Source organism: Equus quagga, chromosome 4 (assembly GCF_021613505.1).
Source record: "Equus quagga isolate Etosha38 chromosome 4, UCLA_HA_Equagga_1.0, whole genome shotgun sequence".
In the NCBI taxonomy this organism is placed as follows: Eukaryota; Metazoa; Chordata; class Mammalia; order Perissodactyla; family Equidae; genus Equus; species Equus quagga.
In genome coordinates this window covers 81,966,398-81,986,120 of record NC_060270.1, presented here as the reverse complement: position 1 = coordinate 81,986,120, position 19,723 = coordinate 81,966,398, and the positions used below count along the sequence as shown (strand labels likewise).

The 19,723-nt window shown below is 37.1% G+C and overlaps 1 protein-coding gene across 1 annotated transcript in view; it reads right to left on the bottom strand.

The window, feature by feature from the left end:
• Positions 1-1,148: 1,148 nt before the first annotated feature.
• Positions 1,149-19,723, bottom strand: part of HNMT (histamine N-methyltransferase) — a 40,677-nt gene continuing 22,102 nt past the window's right edge. The window contains exons 3-6 of the mRNA XM_046657825.1: positions 16,679-16,786; positions 15,224-15,354; positions 12,479-12,572; positions 1,149-1,857 (exon numbers count right to left, since the gene is read on the bottom strand). Coding sequence (XP_046513781.1) covers positions 1,502-1,857; positions 12,479-12,572; positions 15,224-15,354; positions 16,679-16,786 — 689 coding nt within the window. The 3' untranslated portion in view covers positions 1,149-1,501. The remainder of the gene's footprint in view (positions 1,858-12,478; positions 12,573-15,223; positions 15,355-16,678; positions 16,787-19,723) is intronic.

The window sequence follows — 19,723 nt, the reverse complement described above, 5'->3', positions numbered from 1 at the left end:
GCAGCATTAAGCGGTAGCTCTATAGTGTGAAAGAGTGAATATCATGCTGTGTGGAAGGCTCCATCACTGGAGAATCAGGATTCATGAGCTCTTGAGTAATACCTTACTCTTGTTTTGTTTCCAACAGGGAGTGGTAATTATTGACTCACTTTAAAAATATATTTATTTATTATCAAATTACTTACTTATCTAAATAGATGTATTGTTTTTATAAGAATGATAGATGTTTATTATCAAAGATAAAATTAAAAATATCAAATAAGTTTTCAAAAATCCCCTGAAATCCTCTTGTCCGAAGATGACTTGATCTTAGAGGAGATCTTAGACTGAGTGACATAAGGCACGATAGAGTATTGAAATAGATTCAAGCTTTTCTGGAAATTTAGTAAATGATAAAATGTGTATTTTAAGTCACTGGAGGTTTTCTTCTTTTCAAGTAAATTGTGTTGATACAGCTGGCTATCTTTCTGAGGGGAAACAGCTGTTCTCAGCCTCACTCTTTATACTTACATAAATTTCAAACTTATCAAAGATTTAGTTTTTTAAAGTGAAACTATAAAATTATTATGATAAAAAATGTTAATATTTTAAAACTTTGGTTTTAGAAGACCTTTTTAAAATGTGTCAGGGGGATAGCCCAGTGGTGTTGTGGTTAAGTTTGTGCACTCTGCTTCAGTGGCTGAGGATTCATGGATTCAGATCCCGGGTATGGACCTACACCACTCATCAAGCTATGCTGTGGCAGCCTCCCACATACAAAATAGAGGAAGATGGGCACAGATGTTAGCTCAGGGACAGTCTTACACACACACACACACACACGTGTCAAAAACCCAGAAATTAAAAAAAGAAAAAAATTAAATTTGACTGAATAAAATAGAAAAACATCAGTATATCAAGAAACAAAATATTATAAAATCATAGATAAAATTAAAAGGGAAAACAAAATAGGAGGAAATGGCAACACGACAAAGAGTTAATTTTGTAATATCCCAAAAGTGCTTACTTTTTAGTAATCAATAAAAATAAGACAGAAACTACAATAGAGGAATGTACAAAGACAAATACTTCTTTGCAAAAGGGGGGAAATCAGTAAACATATACTTTCTTAGTGTTCAAGGTATCAATAAGTATATACTTTACTAGTATTTAAAGAATTCATAGCATACACTTTATTAGTATTCTGGGAAATTCCAGTACTATCAACAAATGGAAAGGATTTTATTGTCAATAAGCCAGTGAAACTTAGTTGTCTCATTTTTCCAGCTGACGCAGTATTTAGTCTGCAAGCGGTCTCTTTACCTGGAGAAAGGATGGGGATAAGACCAGCAGTCATATGATTCTACATGGAACTCCAAGAATGTCTTGGAATTTTCTAGGTTTTACATGAAAGAGACAATGCTTTATTTATGTTATGAGATATATTTGTAATTTTAATACAGAAATAAGTGAATGATGAACATTGTTCAAAATATAATTTTTGAAGACACTCTCATGATATTTATGCCTCAACCACTATGAAACTCAGGTTATTATTAAAAAGAACCTTTCCCTCTTTCTTTATACTGAATTCAGGTTCTTGCAGATCTTTCATAATTTCTGCCTTGAGATCAGGTGGTGCTGTTGAATTAAAGTTGCAGGTTTCTGTCAAAAAATCCAAAAGCAGGTCTCCATTTTCATTGCCATCAATAAAGCAGTCAGATATGTCCATGGTGGACAGAAGGTCGTAACATTCATACTTAATCCCCAACTTGTCCAGCATTTGAGTGAGGTCAACAGATGTGACATATAGGCAGAGGTCATCCCGGGGCAAGCGTGGTCCGTACTTTTTCCATAGCTTTCTCCAGCCACTGGTTCCTGTGCAACAGAACAAAGTTCATGCTTTCAATTGTTCTTCCTTTTATTTACCTACTCCGCCAGGCAGTACGTACACTAGGGGCTTGGAGTAGAGCAGTCAGTAAAGTGCGGGTGGGAGAGAGAAAGTTAAATAAATAAGTAAATAAATCATACATCAGATGGTGCTAATTGCTAATGAAAAACAAATCAGAGCAAAGAATAAGGAGATTCAAAGAGTTGGATGAGTTGCTGTTTTATGTAGGGTGGTCACAGAAAGTCTCTAATAATGTGATATTTGAGCAGAGACATGACAGCAAGCCATGTAGATATCAGAGGGAAGATTACTCCAGGACAAGAGAAGAGCAACTGTGAAGGAGCTGAGGCAGGAACATGCTTGGCATGTTAAGAACTAGTCAGGAAGCCAGTGAGATTGGAAATGAGTGAACAAAGAGTAGAGTGGAAGGAAATAAGGTTGGATAGGTGGTGATGGGAGTGGATATGGTGCCAAGTCATGTGGTGTGAGATGGGAAGTCATTGTAGTGCTATCTAATAGAACTTTCTGGACTGATGGACATGTTATATATCTGCATTGTCCAATATAGTAGCCACTAACCACTTGTGGCTATGGAACATTTGAACTGTAGCTAGTGTGACTGAGAAAATGATTTTTTTAACAATTTTTATTGAGTTTATGATAGTTTACAACCTTGTGAAATTTCAGTTGTACATTATTGTCAGTCATGTTGTAGATGCACCACTTCACACTTTGTGCCCACCCCCCACCCCCCTTTTCCCCTGGTAGCCACTAATCTGTTCTCTTTGTCTACATGTTTAACCTCCACATATGAGTGGAGTCATACAGAGATTGTCTTTCTCTATCTGGCTTATTTCACTTAACATAATACCCTCAAGGTCCCTCCATGTTGTCGTGAATGGGACGATTTTGAATTTTAAGTTTTATTTCATCTTAATTCATTTAAATTTCAACTTCAATAGTCAAATGTGTCTTCCATATTGGACAACACAACATCAGAGTAACTTAACCTGATTTAAGTTTTAATAAGGTCACTCTGGCCACGCAGATGAGACTAGACTCTAGGGGCATAAGGGCGGAAGTAGGGAGAACAATAAGAAGGCTACTGCAATCATCTGGGTGATAAATGATGGTAAGCTGGACCAGCGAACTTGGAAGGGATGAGAAGTGGTTGGATCTTTTATATATTACATTCCTAGATTCAATGTCACTTGCCAAAAATTTGGATATTTGGGTATGAGTGAAAGAAAAGAGTCAGTGACGACCTCAATGATTTTGGCCCAAGCACCTGAAAAGAGAGAATTGCTATTATTGGAAATGGGAAGAATGAGGGAGGAGCAGTTTTAAATGTATCATCAGGCATCTCATTCTGGAAACGTAAGCTTGAGATACCTATTGGACATTCAGGGGGTGACAGGAGGAAGGCAGTTGTTTGTGTGAGTCTTGAGTTCACTGGAGGGTCTAAGAGTAAAAACTGAAATGGAAAGAACGAGCACAGTAAATACAATGATGATTTACTCCAACCAAAGATGAGGTAGCCTCTCATGCCTATCCGCTCATAAGATGCTGCCTCAGACTGCCAGTAACTGGGCTGATCCCTACAAATTTTGTACCCAAGTTTAGAAGATGTTTTAGCAATATCTGTTGCATCTAACTGAAAACCCAGCCCAGCGTAGATGCTAAGAGATGCAGCATCTGAGGGAGAGAGACATAGGTTGGACTGTTCTTCTGACACTTCATGAATGAGGTGAGGTTGTTATTTAGTCTTTCAGGACCTCAGTTTTCTCATCTATAAGATGGGGATAACCATACTTACATCAGGGGCAACTGCAAGTATTAAAAAAGATAATGTAAGTGAATCATTGCACAATGCTCAGCAAGATGTGTAATGTGTAATGGCAGATGGGTAATAAGTATTTACAAAATAAATGAACATTATACGGAATTAGTTTGATGATGTATTTCCACTGGTTGTAATCTTGAGACTGTGAAAAAGCAAACTTGCTCTTCAGAAACCTATAATAATAATAAATCAAAACAAATGAGCATTTATTTATGGACTTTTTAATGAATGCATGTAATTCCGGGTTGTTACATACACAGTTGATCCAGTGCAGTAATTAAGGGTGGTTTCTAAAGCTTAGCTCCCTGAGTGCGAAGCCTGACTTTCCTCTTACCAGCTTTATGAGCCTCTGCCTCAGTTTTATCATCTGCAAAACAGGAATAATAATAGAATCTATTTATAGAATTGCTGTAGGGAATAACTGAGTTAAGAAAGCAAGGCACTTAGAACCATGACTGTCTATAGTAAACACAGTTGAAGTGTTAGGAAATTAAGCTAGACTTGGCCAAAGCAATATAAGAGAGAACCTATATTTTCTATGAACTTTCAGTGAAGATTTCAAATACTTGAGATTTTTTGTTTCCCAAACCTCCTTTATGATCTAATGAAAGAAATTGATTCCCCAGGAAAATACACAAATGATACTTTCCCACACGGTTCTGCAAATAGTTATAGGATGCTCAAAGACCCCTGGCCCTCATCCGTGGACTAGGCTAAAGTCCCCCGATTTAACTTAACAAAAGAGACTATCCAAGGCAGGAAATCGTGAGTAATAAATAGCCTAGATAATTGATGTTCCACTAATATTTCAGAAGAGGGAGTGATCACTGCAGGATATGCTCCAGGAGAAGGTAGAATTGGAATGAAGGAGAAAAAAAAATAAAACCTCATTTCAATGAAAAAAAAGGAGGATCATGAGTATATATTAAAAAAATCTTTCATTCCGAAGACAGTGATTGTTTGCCCAAATAAGAATTTGCCTACAAACAAGACATAACAAGAAAATAAATATTTCAGAGGTTGAGGAGGGGCTCTCTTATCATTATTATTATTATTTTCAACCTGGCAGAGAAAGAAGCAGCAAACACTAATTGCAGAAAATGTGCTGGTGTCAGTGTTCTGTGACTTGGTGCCATTTCTGAGCTGAGCAATTATACACTTTCTGACGGAAGCATTATCATAATGGCTCTCAGTGGGCACAACATATGGTGTTAACTTTATTTTCAAAGCGATATAAACCAGATTCTGTTTTTCCCACTGTATTAACAATAACATACCATGATGTGCCTCCTTCCTTAGTCAGGTAAGGAGAAGGAAGGACAGAAAACTTCAGTGTTCTCCTGGCTGATCTCCCTTAACCAGATAAATTGCATTTTAATTAGCAACTCTCTCCATTAAGGCCTGGCTCCAACATTTGCAGAAAAACATGCCATAGACATCATTTTATTGTGGGATACTCCTCATTTTAAAAATCCACCTCCTTTGTTCTTATTTCTCTTCTTTTTCATCCCCAAATCAAATCTTTTATCTTCATAATGAGGAATTTCTGGTCGTTATAATTAAATGACTATTTACTGAGCTGTGCTACTTCTGTAAAGGATACTTAGAAACACAAAGGAAAGCCTCTCTTCCCTCAAGCAACACGTATTCTAACAGGCTGACCAGTAAATGCTGCTGTCACTTAATTCTGATTTCAATGTCTTTTTCTTTTCCTAATTAGTTTCACTTCCCTGCCCTTCATTGCTTTTGTCTGCGCGCATGTGTGTGAACATGTGTATCTTCTTTATTGAGTCTTTTATTCCTATTTATTAAATCCATCTTCAAATCTCCAGAACTTTCTGTAATCTCTGATTCCACATCCATCATGAAGTCACTTTTAGCTAAAACATGGTCTCTTTTTTGGATGGACATTCAGAACTAGTTGTAGTTTGGATATTATAAGGCAGAAATAATAAACAGTAATCCAGTTCAATTCAAACATATTTACTGAGTGTCTTCTAGGTGCCAAAGGCTTTGCAAAGATCTGAGACTAGAGGTAAGAGGCAGAGCCCTCTGCTCTGAAGGAACTCTCCTTAAACTTTGCATATGCCTCTTATAGGAAATTTAGCACACTGCTGAAAGTGTTTACGTATCTGAATCCTCCAATAGATTAGGAGCCTTTCAAAGGCAGAGGAAAAGTCATAGTCATCTTTGCAAACTTCAGAGCCTGGCAGTGACTGACTGTAGGAGCTCAATAACCACTGAATGAACCAAATCTACACAATGACTATCCTATGCAGTCAATGTAGGATGAAGACTACAGACTCTGTTTTAAATATGGCTGAACACACATGGCTCAGTAGCCAAGTTAGGTGCTCTACATAATTAAATCTAAAAACTGACTCCATATTTCATTATTGTATGATCTAATAAATTTCAAAAATGAGTGTCCATATGAGTAGTTCAGCCTATTCAGAGAAATAACTCATCAGTTCAGTAACAGGTCAGTGTCTGACTGAGATGGCCAGGCAAGAGCCTTAGCTGTGTGGCATATTTAAGATGACGGTTTAGAGCAAGATGTTGATCCAGACACACCATTATCTATCTAGATGTGTGCTCTCAGAAATTTAATTTAATGACTAGTTCTAGGCTTGTCTGAATCCGTCTACAATGAGCATTCAGTTTTCTGCACGGCAATGCAGCTATGGATAACAATTGTGCCCTGAAACAAAGGAAATACACAGAACAGGCTTCTTTACTTCTCTTCTAGGTAATGATGAAGCAAATTCCATTTAGAAAATGACTGCAAGAAACCTGATAAAAACAGAGCCTAGTATAAAACATTTTCCTGTAGGTGTTCCAAGTTTTAGGGCAATATTCCAGTTTAAGGAATATTTTCATTGGGAAGGTATGGAGAATGAGGTTTTAAGAAACACTAAGAAGGCAGTTTAGGGCAATGGTTTTTTCACAAGGGTAAGGAGGGAAGTTGATCAGGCACCACAGAAGACCTGGGAGCTTTCTCAAATGCATTTGCTGTCCACAATCTGATCTAGCAGTATCACACTCCCTGGAATGCAAAATATACTACAAAGCTATAGTAATCAAAACAGCATGGCACTGGCACAAAAACAGACACACAGACCAATGGAACATAACTGAGAGCCCAGAAATAAACCCACACATCTATGGACAGCTAATTTTCAACAAGGGAACAAAAACACACACTGAAGAAAGGAAAGTTTCTTCAATAAATGGTGTTGGGAAAACTGGACAGCCACATGCAGTGGAATGAAGTAGACCATTATATTACACCGTACACAAAAATTAACTCAAAATGGATTAAAGACTTGAATGTAAGACCTCAAACCATGAAATTTCTAGAAAAAGACAAAGGCAGTACAATCTTCAACACTGGTCTTAGCAGCATATTTTCAAATACCATGTCTGACTGGACAAGGGAAACAAGAGAAAAAAATAAACAAATAGGACTATATCAAACTAAAAAGCTTCTGCACAGCAAAGCAAATCATCAACAAAACAAAAAGACAACCTAACAATTGGGGGAAGATATTTGCAAACCATATATCTGATATGAGGTTAATATCCAGACTATACAAAGAATTCATACATCTCAACAACAAAAGAACTAACAACCCAATTAAAAAATGGGCAAAAGATCTGAACAGACATTTCTCTAAAGAAGATATACAGATGGCCAACAGGCACAGGGAAAGATGTTCAACATCACTAACTATCAGGGAGATGAAAATCAAAACTACAATGAGATATCACTTCACTCCTATCATAATGGCTATAATTAACAAGACAGGACATAATAAGTGTTGGAGAAGGTGTGGAGAGAAGGAAACCCTCATACACTGCTGGTGGGAGTGCAAACTGGTGCAGCCACTATGGAAAACAGTATGGAGATTCCTCAAAAAATTAAGAATAGAACTACCATCCAATCCAGCTATTCCACTGTTGGGCATTTATCCAAAGAACATGAAAACATGAATGGGTAAAGATATATGCACCCCTATGTTCATTGCAGCATTATTCACAATAACCAAGACTTGGAAGCAACCTAGGTATCCCTCAGTAGACGAATAGATAAAGAAGATGTGGTGTATATACATAATGGAATACTACTCAGACATAAAAAAGGATGAAATCTTGCCATTTGTGACAACATGGGTGGATCTTGAGGGTATGATGCTAAATGAAATAAGTCAGAGGGAGAAAGTCAAATACCATATGATATCACTCATAAATAGAAGATAAAAACAACAACAAACAAACACATAGAGACAGAGATTGGATGAGTGGTTACCTGAGGGGAAGCAGGGAAGGAGGAGGCTGACAGGGGTGATTAGGCACATGTGTGGTGATGGATTGTAATTAGTCTTTGAATGGTAAACATGATGTAATCTACATAGAAATTGAAATATAATGATGTACACCTGAAATTTATATAATAATACAGACCTATGTTACTGCAATAAAAACATTTAAAAAATCCTATACTTATTGATTGACAATGATACAAAATAAATCTGATTGGGAATTTCTTGTGATTAGATTTGTTTCCAATGTTGGAAACTGAGCTTGATCTATTTTTCCAAAAGTTGACCTGTGTACAGTAGTTCCCTTATCTGAGGGGCATATGTTCCAAGACCTTCAATGCATGCCTGAAACCACAGATAGTACCAAACCCTATATGTACTATGTTTTTTCCTATACATACATACCTATGATAAAGTTTAATTTATAAATTAGGCACAGTAAGAGATTAGCAACAATAACTGCTAATAAAATGGAACAATTATAGCAATATACTGTAATAAAATTCGCCATAGATAGGAACCTCAGCATACTATTTTTTTTCTTTCCTTATTAAGTTAAGAACCTTCACCTTTTCATTTAAAGGAAGCACTTTAGGCTTCTTTTTGGCATATCTGAATTGCCAGTGTGGGGGATCAGAATTGGCCACCTCAAAATGTGTCTCTTTGGCTTATTTTTAAGAACAAAAGACTCTGAAAGAAACTTTGACCTTCCCCCTAACTACCTAAAAGAATTTAAGATAAAAGGCCTGTCCTGGGGACAGGCCATCACCATAGATAACTCTGGGGATAGGTAGACTGGCAGCGTCCTTGCCAAGTCCATTCTGTTCAAAGTGCTGTCTACCAAACATTTGCTTTTCCATCTCCATGTGAATTGCCTTCCTCTCCTTTGAAGTCCCAAACCATTGCCCCCAACATACTCCTTTGTCTTTAGGAGAAAATGTTATTTAAGGTGGCGTCTTTGGCCATTCTGGTGAGTTACTCAGCTTTCCTGGGTTTCTTCCATGTATTCATTGTTATAAAGCTTTGTTTGATTTTCTCCTGTTATTCTGTCTCATGTCAATTTAAATCTTAGACCAGCCAGAAGGACCTAGAGGATAGAGGAATTCTCTTCCTCCCCTACCTCAGCATCACTAATCTTGTGCTTTGGGGCCATTATTAAGTAAAATAAGGGTCACTTGAACACGAGCACTGTGATACTGTGACAGTTGATCTAAAACCAACATGGCTTGTAAGTGACTGACAGGTAGCATATACAGTGTGGATACACTAGACAAAAGGATCATTCACATCTGGGGTGGGACAGAATGGGATAGTGTGAGATTTCATCATACAACAGAACAGTGTGCAATTTAAAACTTATGAATTGTTTATTTCTGGAATTTTCCATTTAATATTTTTTGGACTGCAGTTGACCACAGGTAATTGAAACTGTGGAAAGCAAAACTTCAGATACGGAGGGACTGCTGTATTTGTATTGGCTTTATTAATGCAACAAAGCCATTATTGCTATTTTTTAAAAAGGAAACTGCAGTCTCTTCCATACACTGAGGGGGCAAAATAATTTATCTCAGGGAAATGTATTGTTAAGACAGTTTCATAGGTACACAGGTTTACCTAGGGGAGAGAGGTAGAGGAAAAAGGAGTTAAGCTGCTCGATATAATAAATAAGACAGATGGGATGATGGATCTGATGTCTTAGGAAAAGTACTGAGCTGAGAGAATATGGGTGAGGTCTGAGAAGTTCATGAGGAATTAGTGCAAGGGAGGTGGGCCCTGACCTAGCAAAGGAAAAGCTAGAAAGAGAGTGGCTGTAGGACTTTGATGCAGAATTCCATATCTGCTGTTCTTCCTCTCCATAGATCTCAACATCTCCCCAAATCAAAGAATGGTACTTTGGAGAAGGAAGGAGGTAGGGCTACGTCCGTGCTGGGGGAAAACCAGAACAAGATGGGAAAGGTAGTTGCAGCACATGCAAGGTTTGGAGACAAATCAAAAGTTAAACTGGGAGCAGACATTTGGAGCAAACAATGGCTGGCCACCATCAGGAAAACGTAAGCCGGACCCCCAGGAATACTCGGGAGTCGGGGGAGGGGGAGGGACAACCCAAGTTACTTGACATGACGGCTCTTCACTTACTCTGGATTTTTAAGAGTTAAGCAGGAGCCCATAAGACTGGGGAATCTGGAGACATTCCCAAGTTGATGACAAGATCAACATATTTAACAATGTTATTTCCCTTTTCAGGTAGAATATTTTCTTTAACTGTAAAGGAAACTACATTGGATAAGATGGTTTATTTTTTTAAAACATTTTACTTATCTTTAATTAATTTATTTACTTAACAACTCTTCTGATAAATAGAGGCAATGAAACTATGACTTTCAGCCTTAGGAGAGAAGTGGAAAAACCAAAATAAAATTCCTAAATCTATTTTCCCCTTTTGCTAAGTGGTTCTTCTTTTAAGAAGATATATATATAACATTTCTTCTATAGCTGTATAAATCTCTTCTAAGAAAGAAGTACATATGGTAAAGGAAGGACATCATTAGAGTCCCTTTAATAATTTGACAACTGTTATTTGTTGCATTCATATGTCTAGGAACAATATCTATTAACAATGTTTTCCTTTTTGGGACACTTGTATCCTATGCTATGTGTAGTAATGAAGAATTGTGGAACTGCATCTTGAAAAAGTGAATAAAAAATTTCCACCATCAAATTACATTGAATAATTTTCTACTCAAAATACCTTTTTCTAAAAAAGCTGATCTTTGAGCTTTTACTCCTTTTCTTTTGATTTTTCCCCATGAATGTATGTATACATAGTACATATGAACCACATATATGCACAGATGTAATATGATGTAGGTATGATTATCCAGAAATAGCCCTTGAATAAACTAAGACTCATAGAGCAAGTTCACACTGCTGGGAAATGCCTCAGCATTCTTGCTTCATGTATCATCATAATTTCACTGGGCCTATTTTAGTTTACACTGGGCCTATTTTAGTTTACATGGATTGTATTAACTCATTCATGGTATAGCCAGCAGAAGAGTGTATCCATAAGGCACTTAGTTAATTCTCAGTTGCTTGTAGACTACTCATGCCATTTCTAAATCTTAGGCAGGCTTTTTCTTATTGGGAGTTATAAACTCATACTCATAGAGCTGCATTCTGATATTCAAATATTTAACTTCTGAAAATATGTTAGAATAAACCAAGTATAAATGAGTAGATCTGCTATTGATATGAAATATATTCTAAAATCAAGTATATATGATTTCTGGATGAATTGCTATTTCTGTCTGCAACACTGTTTCTGTATTATTGATACAGATGATCAAGAATTGACTGCATTCAACGTTGATGACTAAGTTTACTTTTGTATCCCTAAATATAGTACAAAATGCTTTACCCAAGTGTCCTAATTTAGAGAGAGGTTAGTAAGAAGCATCCAGTTTACATAAGCCTTTCTAGATGGGAAGACAGACAGATATCTCCCATATAAATGAATATTTTTAACTAACCAGAGATAAAAATAGTATATCAAAACTTTCTCTTGGGCAAGAGGTTGTGTACAGGAACTCTCTATTGCCAAACTCCCACATCAGTTCAAACCCAAGATTACAGGCAACAACCATGTTTGCCATACTTAAAGCCGTCCCTCATGTTGAAGAACAAATGAATTTTGTGACATATGATTTTTGAGTATGGGGTCTGGTATAAGCTTAGGAAGACAGAGGCTGTTGTACGTCTAGAATCGGCCTGCCTAGCACTGTGTGGGCAATCATTGCTGAATGAAAGAAGTAACGAACGAATGAACTCAATAATGTCAATGTTTCTTTTGCTAACATGTTTAGTTATATTCTCTGTGTGGTACTTACTATTGCACTGGAGGCAACATGACATGATCAAATGCCTTCTTTGGAAAACAAAACAAACAAAGCAAACCATTTTTGATAGTTATTTGAGAAAACCTATAATGAACAATATTGATAACGGCTCTAGAAATGCAAATTAATCTAATTTGATAGAATCTAAAATAGTTAAACCTTTGTTTATTAATAAACATCACAGAGGGAAAAGAGATATTCAAGGGACAAAAAGGAGGTAAATATATTTACTATTTTTAGTCTCATTTAAAAAATTCCTATCATTTGTATTTGCTCTGTTATATAAAAGAGAATTTATATATAGACAACAAAGACATATTTTCTCAAGAGAAAAAAATAAATAGATGTTTAATTCCACTAGACTCCCTAAACTGAGAGCTGTTGTGAAGGACTTTCCTAATATTGTGTTAATTAATTGACTATGATCAGGAGCCAAGTCAAGAATTTCATAATGAAGATGAAATATACCAGCTGCCTACAAACACATGAATCCATGCATATATGCACTATTGCTGTTTTAAAATTCAGTTGAATGAGAATAACTTACCTGACACAATAATAATGAGGATCTTAGCATTGGTAGCTAAGAGACTATGGAAGAATTTCAGAGTAGCTGGGATGTCTTTTACATAATATAGCATCTAGAAATGAAGGAAAAGAGAAATGAGTCACTTTTCTATGTCAATGTCTTTGTTACTTGGAGAGACACTCATTAGAAAGTTTGATTTTCAAGTTGAGTGGATTTTTATTCAACAAAACAATTAAGGGGCCAGTTTTGTGGCTGAATGGCTAAATTCGCATGCTCTGCTTCGGCGGCCCAGAGTTTGGCTGGTTCGGATCCTGGGCACAGACATGGCACCGCTCGTCAGGCCACATTGAGGCAGCGTCCCACATGCCACAACTAGAAGAACCCACAACTAAAATATACAACTAAGTACTGGGGGGATTTGGGGAGAAAAAGTAGAAAAAAAACCAAGAAGTTTAAAGACTAAAGATAATTGTAAGGAGAGATACAACAATAATGTGAGAAAATATTTGGTGAAAGGGAAAACTATAGTATTTGCTCAACCAGAGACAAATAGTTTTAAATTTACTCTTTCTGGCTTCAATAACACAGTTATTTATAGCTGGAGACGCTTAGTCTCCACTCCACATGGGAGCATTGATTCTATGCTTACTCCCTATTTTGTGAATTGTAGTTCTTCTGGGAGAAAATGGTGCCAGCACCATAAAAACAGACTCCATTTCGTGGAACATTGCCTTAAAATTAAGCCCTTTGCACTGTCTTCACCATATGCTCACAGATGCTTTTTTTAAATCACAGAAGATATGACAGACTCTGATATTGACAGATTCTCAAGGAAAATAGACTGGAGTAAAGCATGAGATTACATGCTTGGTCACAAGATGCTAGGGGTCAGCCCACCCATTTTTAATCACTCTGGACCATCTTTGGGGAAGTGCAGGAGAAGTCTTTCCACTCAACACAGATAGAACTTGGAATTATACATTGGCGGTGGAAAATTTTCCTTAAGGGCTTGCATTCCTGGAATCTACCCCCACAAATACTTACTACTTATATCTCATCTTTGTCTCTTTTGGACAAGAGTTCAATATTCTATGTAGATGCCCATGACAGAATTTATGGCATAAAGCAAAAAAGAACCTAAGCTATGCTCCTCTCATATGAGTGAATGAAAGAAAAGGGACAGGCACAGGGCCCTTGCTGCCTCAGGAGCCATATTTAGTATCATGTCACTCCATGCTATTCACCACAGGGACCATACATAGATAGGTACCCAGATACAGCTAATCCATAAGATGGCTAACAATCTATGACATGACCTGGCTAAAAAAGAGGAGGTGGGTCATGGCAGATGCTCTGAAATTTGATCTGATAAACACTGAGATTCTCTGCAGTTGACTGTGAATATTAAGTTGAAAGAATGTCATGAGAGTAGTAGGACTCTAAAGATCAATGAAGAGACAACAACATAGCAAAGAAAAATGCAGAGTAGATAAAGAAAGAGAGATGAATAAAATAGTAATGCAGAGGAAGCAGAGTTGCTGTGAGAAAGAAAAAACAAACATGGAAGTTTTGAGAGAAATGGGAGAATGATCTCTGAAGCTGCCACATTTTATAACAGGTAAAGAATGGGATCCACAGCATAAGTGGAGGGATTGGCTTTTGATAAAAGGCTTTTGTAGTAAGATGGAAGAAGGAGATAGTGGGTACGGGTGCAGCTATGTTTGTAAATCTGGAGGGTGAAAGATGAGTTTCCATCTGATGGTTTCTGTTTTTGCTATACAGTATGAAGTGAGGTCATCAGATGGGAATGAATGGTGGGAGAGGGGTTATAGGAGGTTTAAGGAGAGAGAGGGAGTATGAACTAGTTATCTAAAGAGGTGGGAAAGCAAGTCTAATAGAGAAACACCATAGGCTTGCTGGACAATGTTAAGCACTCCCTTATAGGTAAATGATTTTGTCAGCTAAGAGAGCAGAGATGTAAGATTGCCTGGATATGTCAATCTTGCAGTCATTTTTTCCTTTGATTTCTTTTACATTTATTCTTTTGGGGTGACTATACTTGTGGACCATAGAAAGAAAGAAGCATCTTGTTATTAATCAAGTGGTATTTCTAAAATATACACATCTTCTAATGGTAGCCAACATCCAAAGCCTATCCACCTATATGCTATTGAGAAATATTAGTAATCCCTGGAAATATGCCTCCATACCATCTACTGAATAGTCACCCCCTTTCCAAGAATTACACTCTTGGTGCTAGAACATGGAAATAAATTTCTACTGAATGACTGTCTGATATCAGTAAAACTTTATTGACCTCAGGAATCATCTAATCTGCCCCTTCTGTCACATGTTCACTAGCCAGGGCAACAGAAGGCAAAAGCAAGAGAAGTCATAAAACTCTGGGACATTGGTCCATCCAGACCATTAGACCTACTGGAGAACTGTGCTAGGATGTGGGACATATGTCCTCTATTGTCCTCAAATCGATCTACGACCTTTCAATCCTACAAAAATTAATTAAGCCAACATTGAAACAATATCAACAACTCTAGAAGTATTTTGAGTAGAGAAAACTAGCTTTTTGAATGTTACAGAGAATCTCTTAGTATTATCAACCTCTTTATCTCAATTGGACGGATAATGCTCACTTATAAAATCAGATTTTCGTTTTTCTTTTTCAAGTTAGAATACTAGGCACTCTTCATACAGATTTCTGAAAAATCTCCTTTCTGAGAGTATATAACAATAAATGTTTCTTACCTGAATCATATGAATAAAGTCCCACTCCTGAAGTTCTTTTTTCTCCATCATTCTATTTTGATATTCAGATGATGTCTCCTTATGCCAAGCAAACTTTATGTTCTCGAGGTTTGATGTCTTGGCTACAAGCTCTAAAATACAGAGAAGTCGTAGCACACCATCAATTTTAATTGCAAATGTGGAACCCATTTCCATCTAGAATTTTCATGCAATCAATGTTATATACATAACAGATATAAAGCACATTTTTCTTTTTTATGTAGCTCTGGAAGACCAGAGAGTTCATCCTGATTTTTTTTCTAGTAGTATATGAAATTAGAGATGAAAGAAAGAGCCAATAATAATTATGAGAACCCTGATCAGACATAGGTTACATTATCTCAGTATTAATGGGGAATCAACTGGTGAGTTTTATCAATGGAAATTGATGTAAAACAGGTGATATAATTCTGTAATCCAGGAGTCAGCAAACCACAGCCCGTGGGCCATTTCTCGCCTACTACCTGTTTTTAAGTGGACTGCAAGCTAAAAACATATCCTAGGGGCCAGCCTGGTGGCATAGTGGTTAAGTTCACATGCTCTGCTTCAGCAGGCTAGGGTTCGCAGGTTCGGATCCAGGCACAGACCTACACACTGCTCAACAAGCCATGCTGTGGCAGCATCCCACATATAAAATAGAGGAAGATTGGCACAGATGGCTCAGTGACAATCTTCCTCAAGCAAAAAGAGGAAGATTGGCAATAGATGTTAGTTCAGGGTCAATCTTCCTCACCAAAAACAAAAAATAAAGCACAGAAAAGACATACCCTATTCTACTTCCTGACTTCATGCCTCTGTCTTTCATATCTTGTGCCATTATACGTTTAAATGGTTAAACAAAATCAAAATAATAATAATATTTTGTGATACATGAAAGTGATATAAAATTCAAATTTTAGTGTTTATAAATAAAAGTTTATTAGAACATACCCATGCTCATTAGTTTATGCATTGTCTACAGATGGCTTTGTGCTACAATGACAGAACTGATTAGTAGTAACTGAGATTGTGTGGTCTTCCAAGTCTAAAATATTCATCATTTGGCCTTTTTCAGGAAAAAGTTTGCCAACTCCTGCTGTAACCCATTAAACATAAACTCTTTATAAACACGGATTCTCTTTAAATATTTCTGAATGAATTAATGACTCTCTCTCCAAGAATAAACATCCAAAAATAATAGTTGGTGACTAGGGAATGGATGGAGAGTCAGTAAAAAATGGGCTCTAATTATTCACTGTTTCTATTGTGAGGTGTTTAGCCATGCCTGCCAAGAAAACAAATTAATTAGGTTCTCCTCCCAATAAGCTTACAAAGAACATACTGCAGTAACTATGTTGTAAATGATTGAAGGGACACATTAGGGATGATCTGCCTTTCGGGATAAGATTGACATACAGCATCATGGGTTACAGGTACCTTTGTACTTGGCAATTTGTTCAGCACTTGGCTCAACAACTTCATTGTTGATATGAACTCCTGGATATTGAGCCTGCACTTTGGAGAGAATTTGAAGATCAATTTCACCTGGAAGACAAGCATATGGAACAGTCACATCAGCCCAGAAAGAAATCATGAAGAATAATTTGAGCTAGTTTATTATCTGTCTTACTTTTACTAGGAAAGCCCATCATAAATAAAGAATAATGCTCAACTGTTGCCCTGTAATGATGCTGTGATGCAGAACAGCTAGGTTGTAAGTAGGAATAATAATGTGATACGAAGAGGGCTATGATTGTCACTCATTCATTCATTCACTCATATAACCTCTTTACACTAAATCTAATGTAAATCCCATTAATTACAGGATGCAATCAACCCTTCCTTTTGTATCCCTAAGTCAAAAAAAAAAACCCACTGTCAATTATAATTTTAAGATTTCACCAATTGGAAGATGTATTTCAATTTCAGAGATGTTAAAATATGAAAAAATGCACCTTAGAATTTATGAACTAGGCCAGGCCAGAAGCATACAAAAAATGTCAGGTACAAAAAAAGGATACAAAAATACGTCAGACATCTGCCCTCCAAAACACCATGATCTAGTGGAAAAGGTAGACCTGGAGAGAACTGTGGCTGGGTTGGTCTGAGGTACGAAGAGGAATGGAGATAGTGAGGGAGAGGATAGCAGCAGAGGCCAGAGAGATGGAAAGCTTCATGGAGGGAGGTCACTCCTGAGCTCTGTGTTATGGAGCAAATGGAAGTTAGTCCAGAAACATCTGGGAAAATGGGTAACTGTAGGAAGAAAGGACAGGAAGACAGAGGCATGAAGTCAAGAAGCAGAACAGTATATGTGGGACTACTGGAAGTTCAGAGTTTTGGCATACTGGGCAAGGCAGGGCCTCCAAGAAAGAGGTGATCCCAGAGGAGTAAATGGAGAGGAGGTTATGGCCAAATAGATATTTATGCATTACTTCATCTACCAACTATTAACTGATTGTTTACTATGTGCCAACCACTGCACTAGGCTCTAGGAAATAATGATAAGAAGAGCACATAAATACGTGCCCTGATGAAAATTTAGCCTATAAGTGAATGCATGAGAGAGATGGTGGTAAGTTGGATGAACTTGAGTTCTAAACTGTCTTCTCCACTTATTAGGTGTATATGACCTTTGGCAATTTGCTTTATCTCTCCAAGCTGTATTTTCCTCATCAGAAAAATAGTGATAATAATAGTACCTAATTTATTGGTTGTAAGGGTTAAATGAGGCAATGCATATAAAACACAGTGCAAAATAGAGTTGTCACCCAATAAATGTTAGCTGTTCATTATTTTTATCGTTTTCATTGAGTCCTTCTCTTTAAAAATATCTCTTCTCTTCCTACTGCTGATGCCTCCAACTTAAGTTTTGCACTTTTATTCTCTTGGGTTATGATGTTGACCTTCACTAAAATTAAACTATCTTCTGGCAAGACTAGCACATGAAAATGATGTTGGTCTTTGATGTTTGGGCATAAACAACATTAACAAAACCTTTCCAAGGTTAGATATGGCAGACAACCAAAACAAAGGTCTTAAGTCTGGAGGGAAAGAGATGAGGATGATAAATCAGGAACAAAAGATGCTAGACTAGGAAAAGAGGGCAGTCTAAGGGTATAATGAGAACCCCAAGTACTGGTAATAGGAGATGGGGAGAGGGTTAATGAGTAGGAAGGAAGCTGAAATGGAGGATGAAGGAACCTATGTGACAGTTTTCTCTAAAGGTGGCCCTAGCAACGTGAAACCTTTTATTCCTTCCTTAATAACTGTAGCTGCCGTTTATTGGCCACCCATTTGTCAAGCACTGTGTTAGGCACTTTACCTGGAATGTCTCACTTGATCTCGACCACAGTCCTATCACAAACTCCATGAAATTGTTTCCAACCAGATAAAGTGATTTGAGTAATTTGATACTCACGGGATATTAATATGCCTAATATATAAGGTACATCCAGAGTGTTTGTTCTTCTAACTACTTCATACCGAGAAACAAGAGGATACCAAATATTAAAAGGACATAAGAATTCTTTTTTCTTCTCTACAGTAACATTTTTGAAGAGTAAAAAAATAACTAAGGCAAAAGGCTGATAAGAAAAGCTGTAGGCTAATGAGAAATAGAGAGATTCCAGCTTGCCCCAAAGAACCAGAGGCCAGAAGTTCTGTTCTTGACTCTGTCAGCCTAGCTATATATTTTAAATAAAATATCCTCAATTCTGAGGATCCCAAATCCAACATTTTGAAACTCAATAATGTGAAATGCAATAATTTTCCCTCTGGGGCTTGATGAGCTCTTCTTCTCCTAAGATGGACCCCAACATTTTGGATCTACCCAAATGGCAGAATGGATCTAGCACATCCCTGGAGTATGTTCCTATCTTGTCACTTTCCCAAGCAACACAATGTTCTGCCATATTCAAAGCCAGCCAGTCCCTCCTCTTGGGGCAACATGTTAGAGGACACAATGCTAAAATTGCCCCTGAGACATGGCAACCGTGGGCTCACATAACAACCTCTAGATTGTGAGCCGAAGTGTGCACATGGACCATCTGTGCATCCACTGCTGGATCCCTAGCAGAAATGAATGAACCACCAGAGGAGATAATGAAACTATTTCCTTAGAAGTTAGCACATAACATTCATTTCTGACCTCATAAGGTGGGTGACCATACTTCCTGTTTGCCAGGGACAGTTCCACTTCATGCTCATTGTGCTGGGGTCCCATCTGGCTTTGTTTCTTATCCCAAGTTTTTTATTTTTAACAAAATACTATCATTAGAATTTGATTTTTGAAAATAGTTTTTTAAAATAACTATTTTATAAATCGACCAATATAATAAAAACAACTTGTTCAATAAATAAATATTTCAGAAAATTAAAATAATTTTAATTCTTTTACCTACTCCCTCCAAATCTCACTCTTAAAAGTATCCCGGATTTGACAATAAACAATGCCACCATGCTCAAAAGGCAGTCATTTTTCTG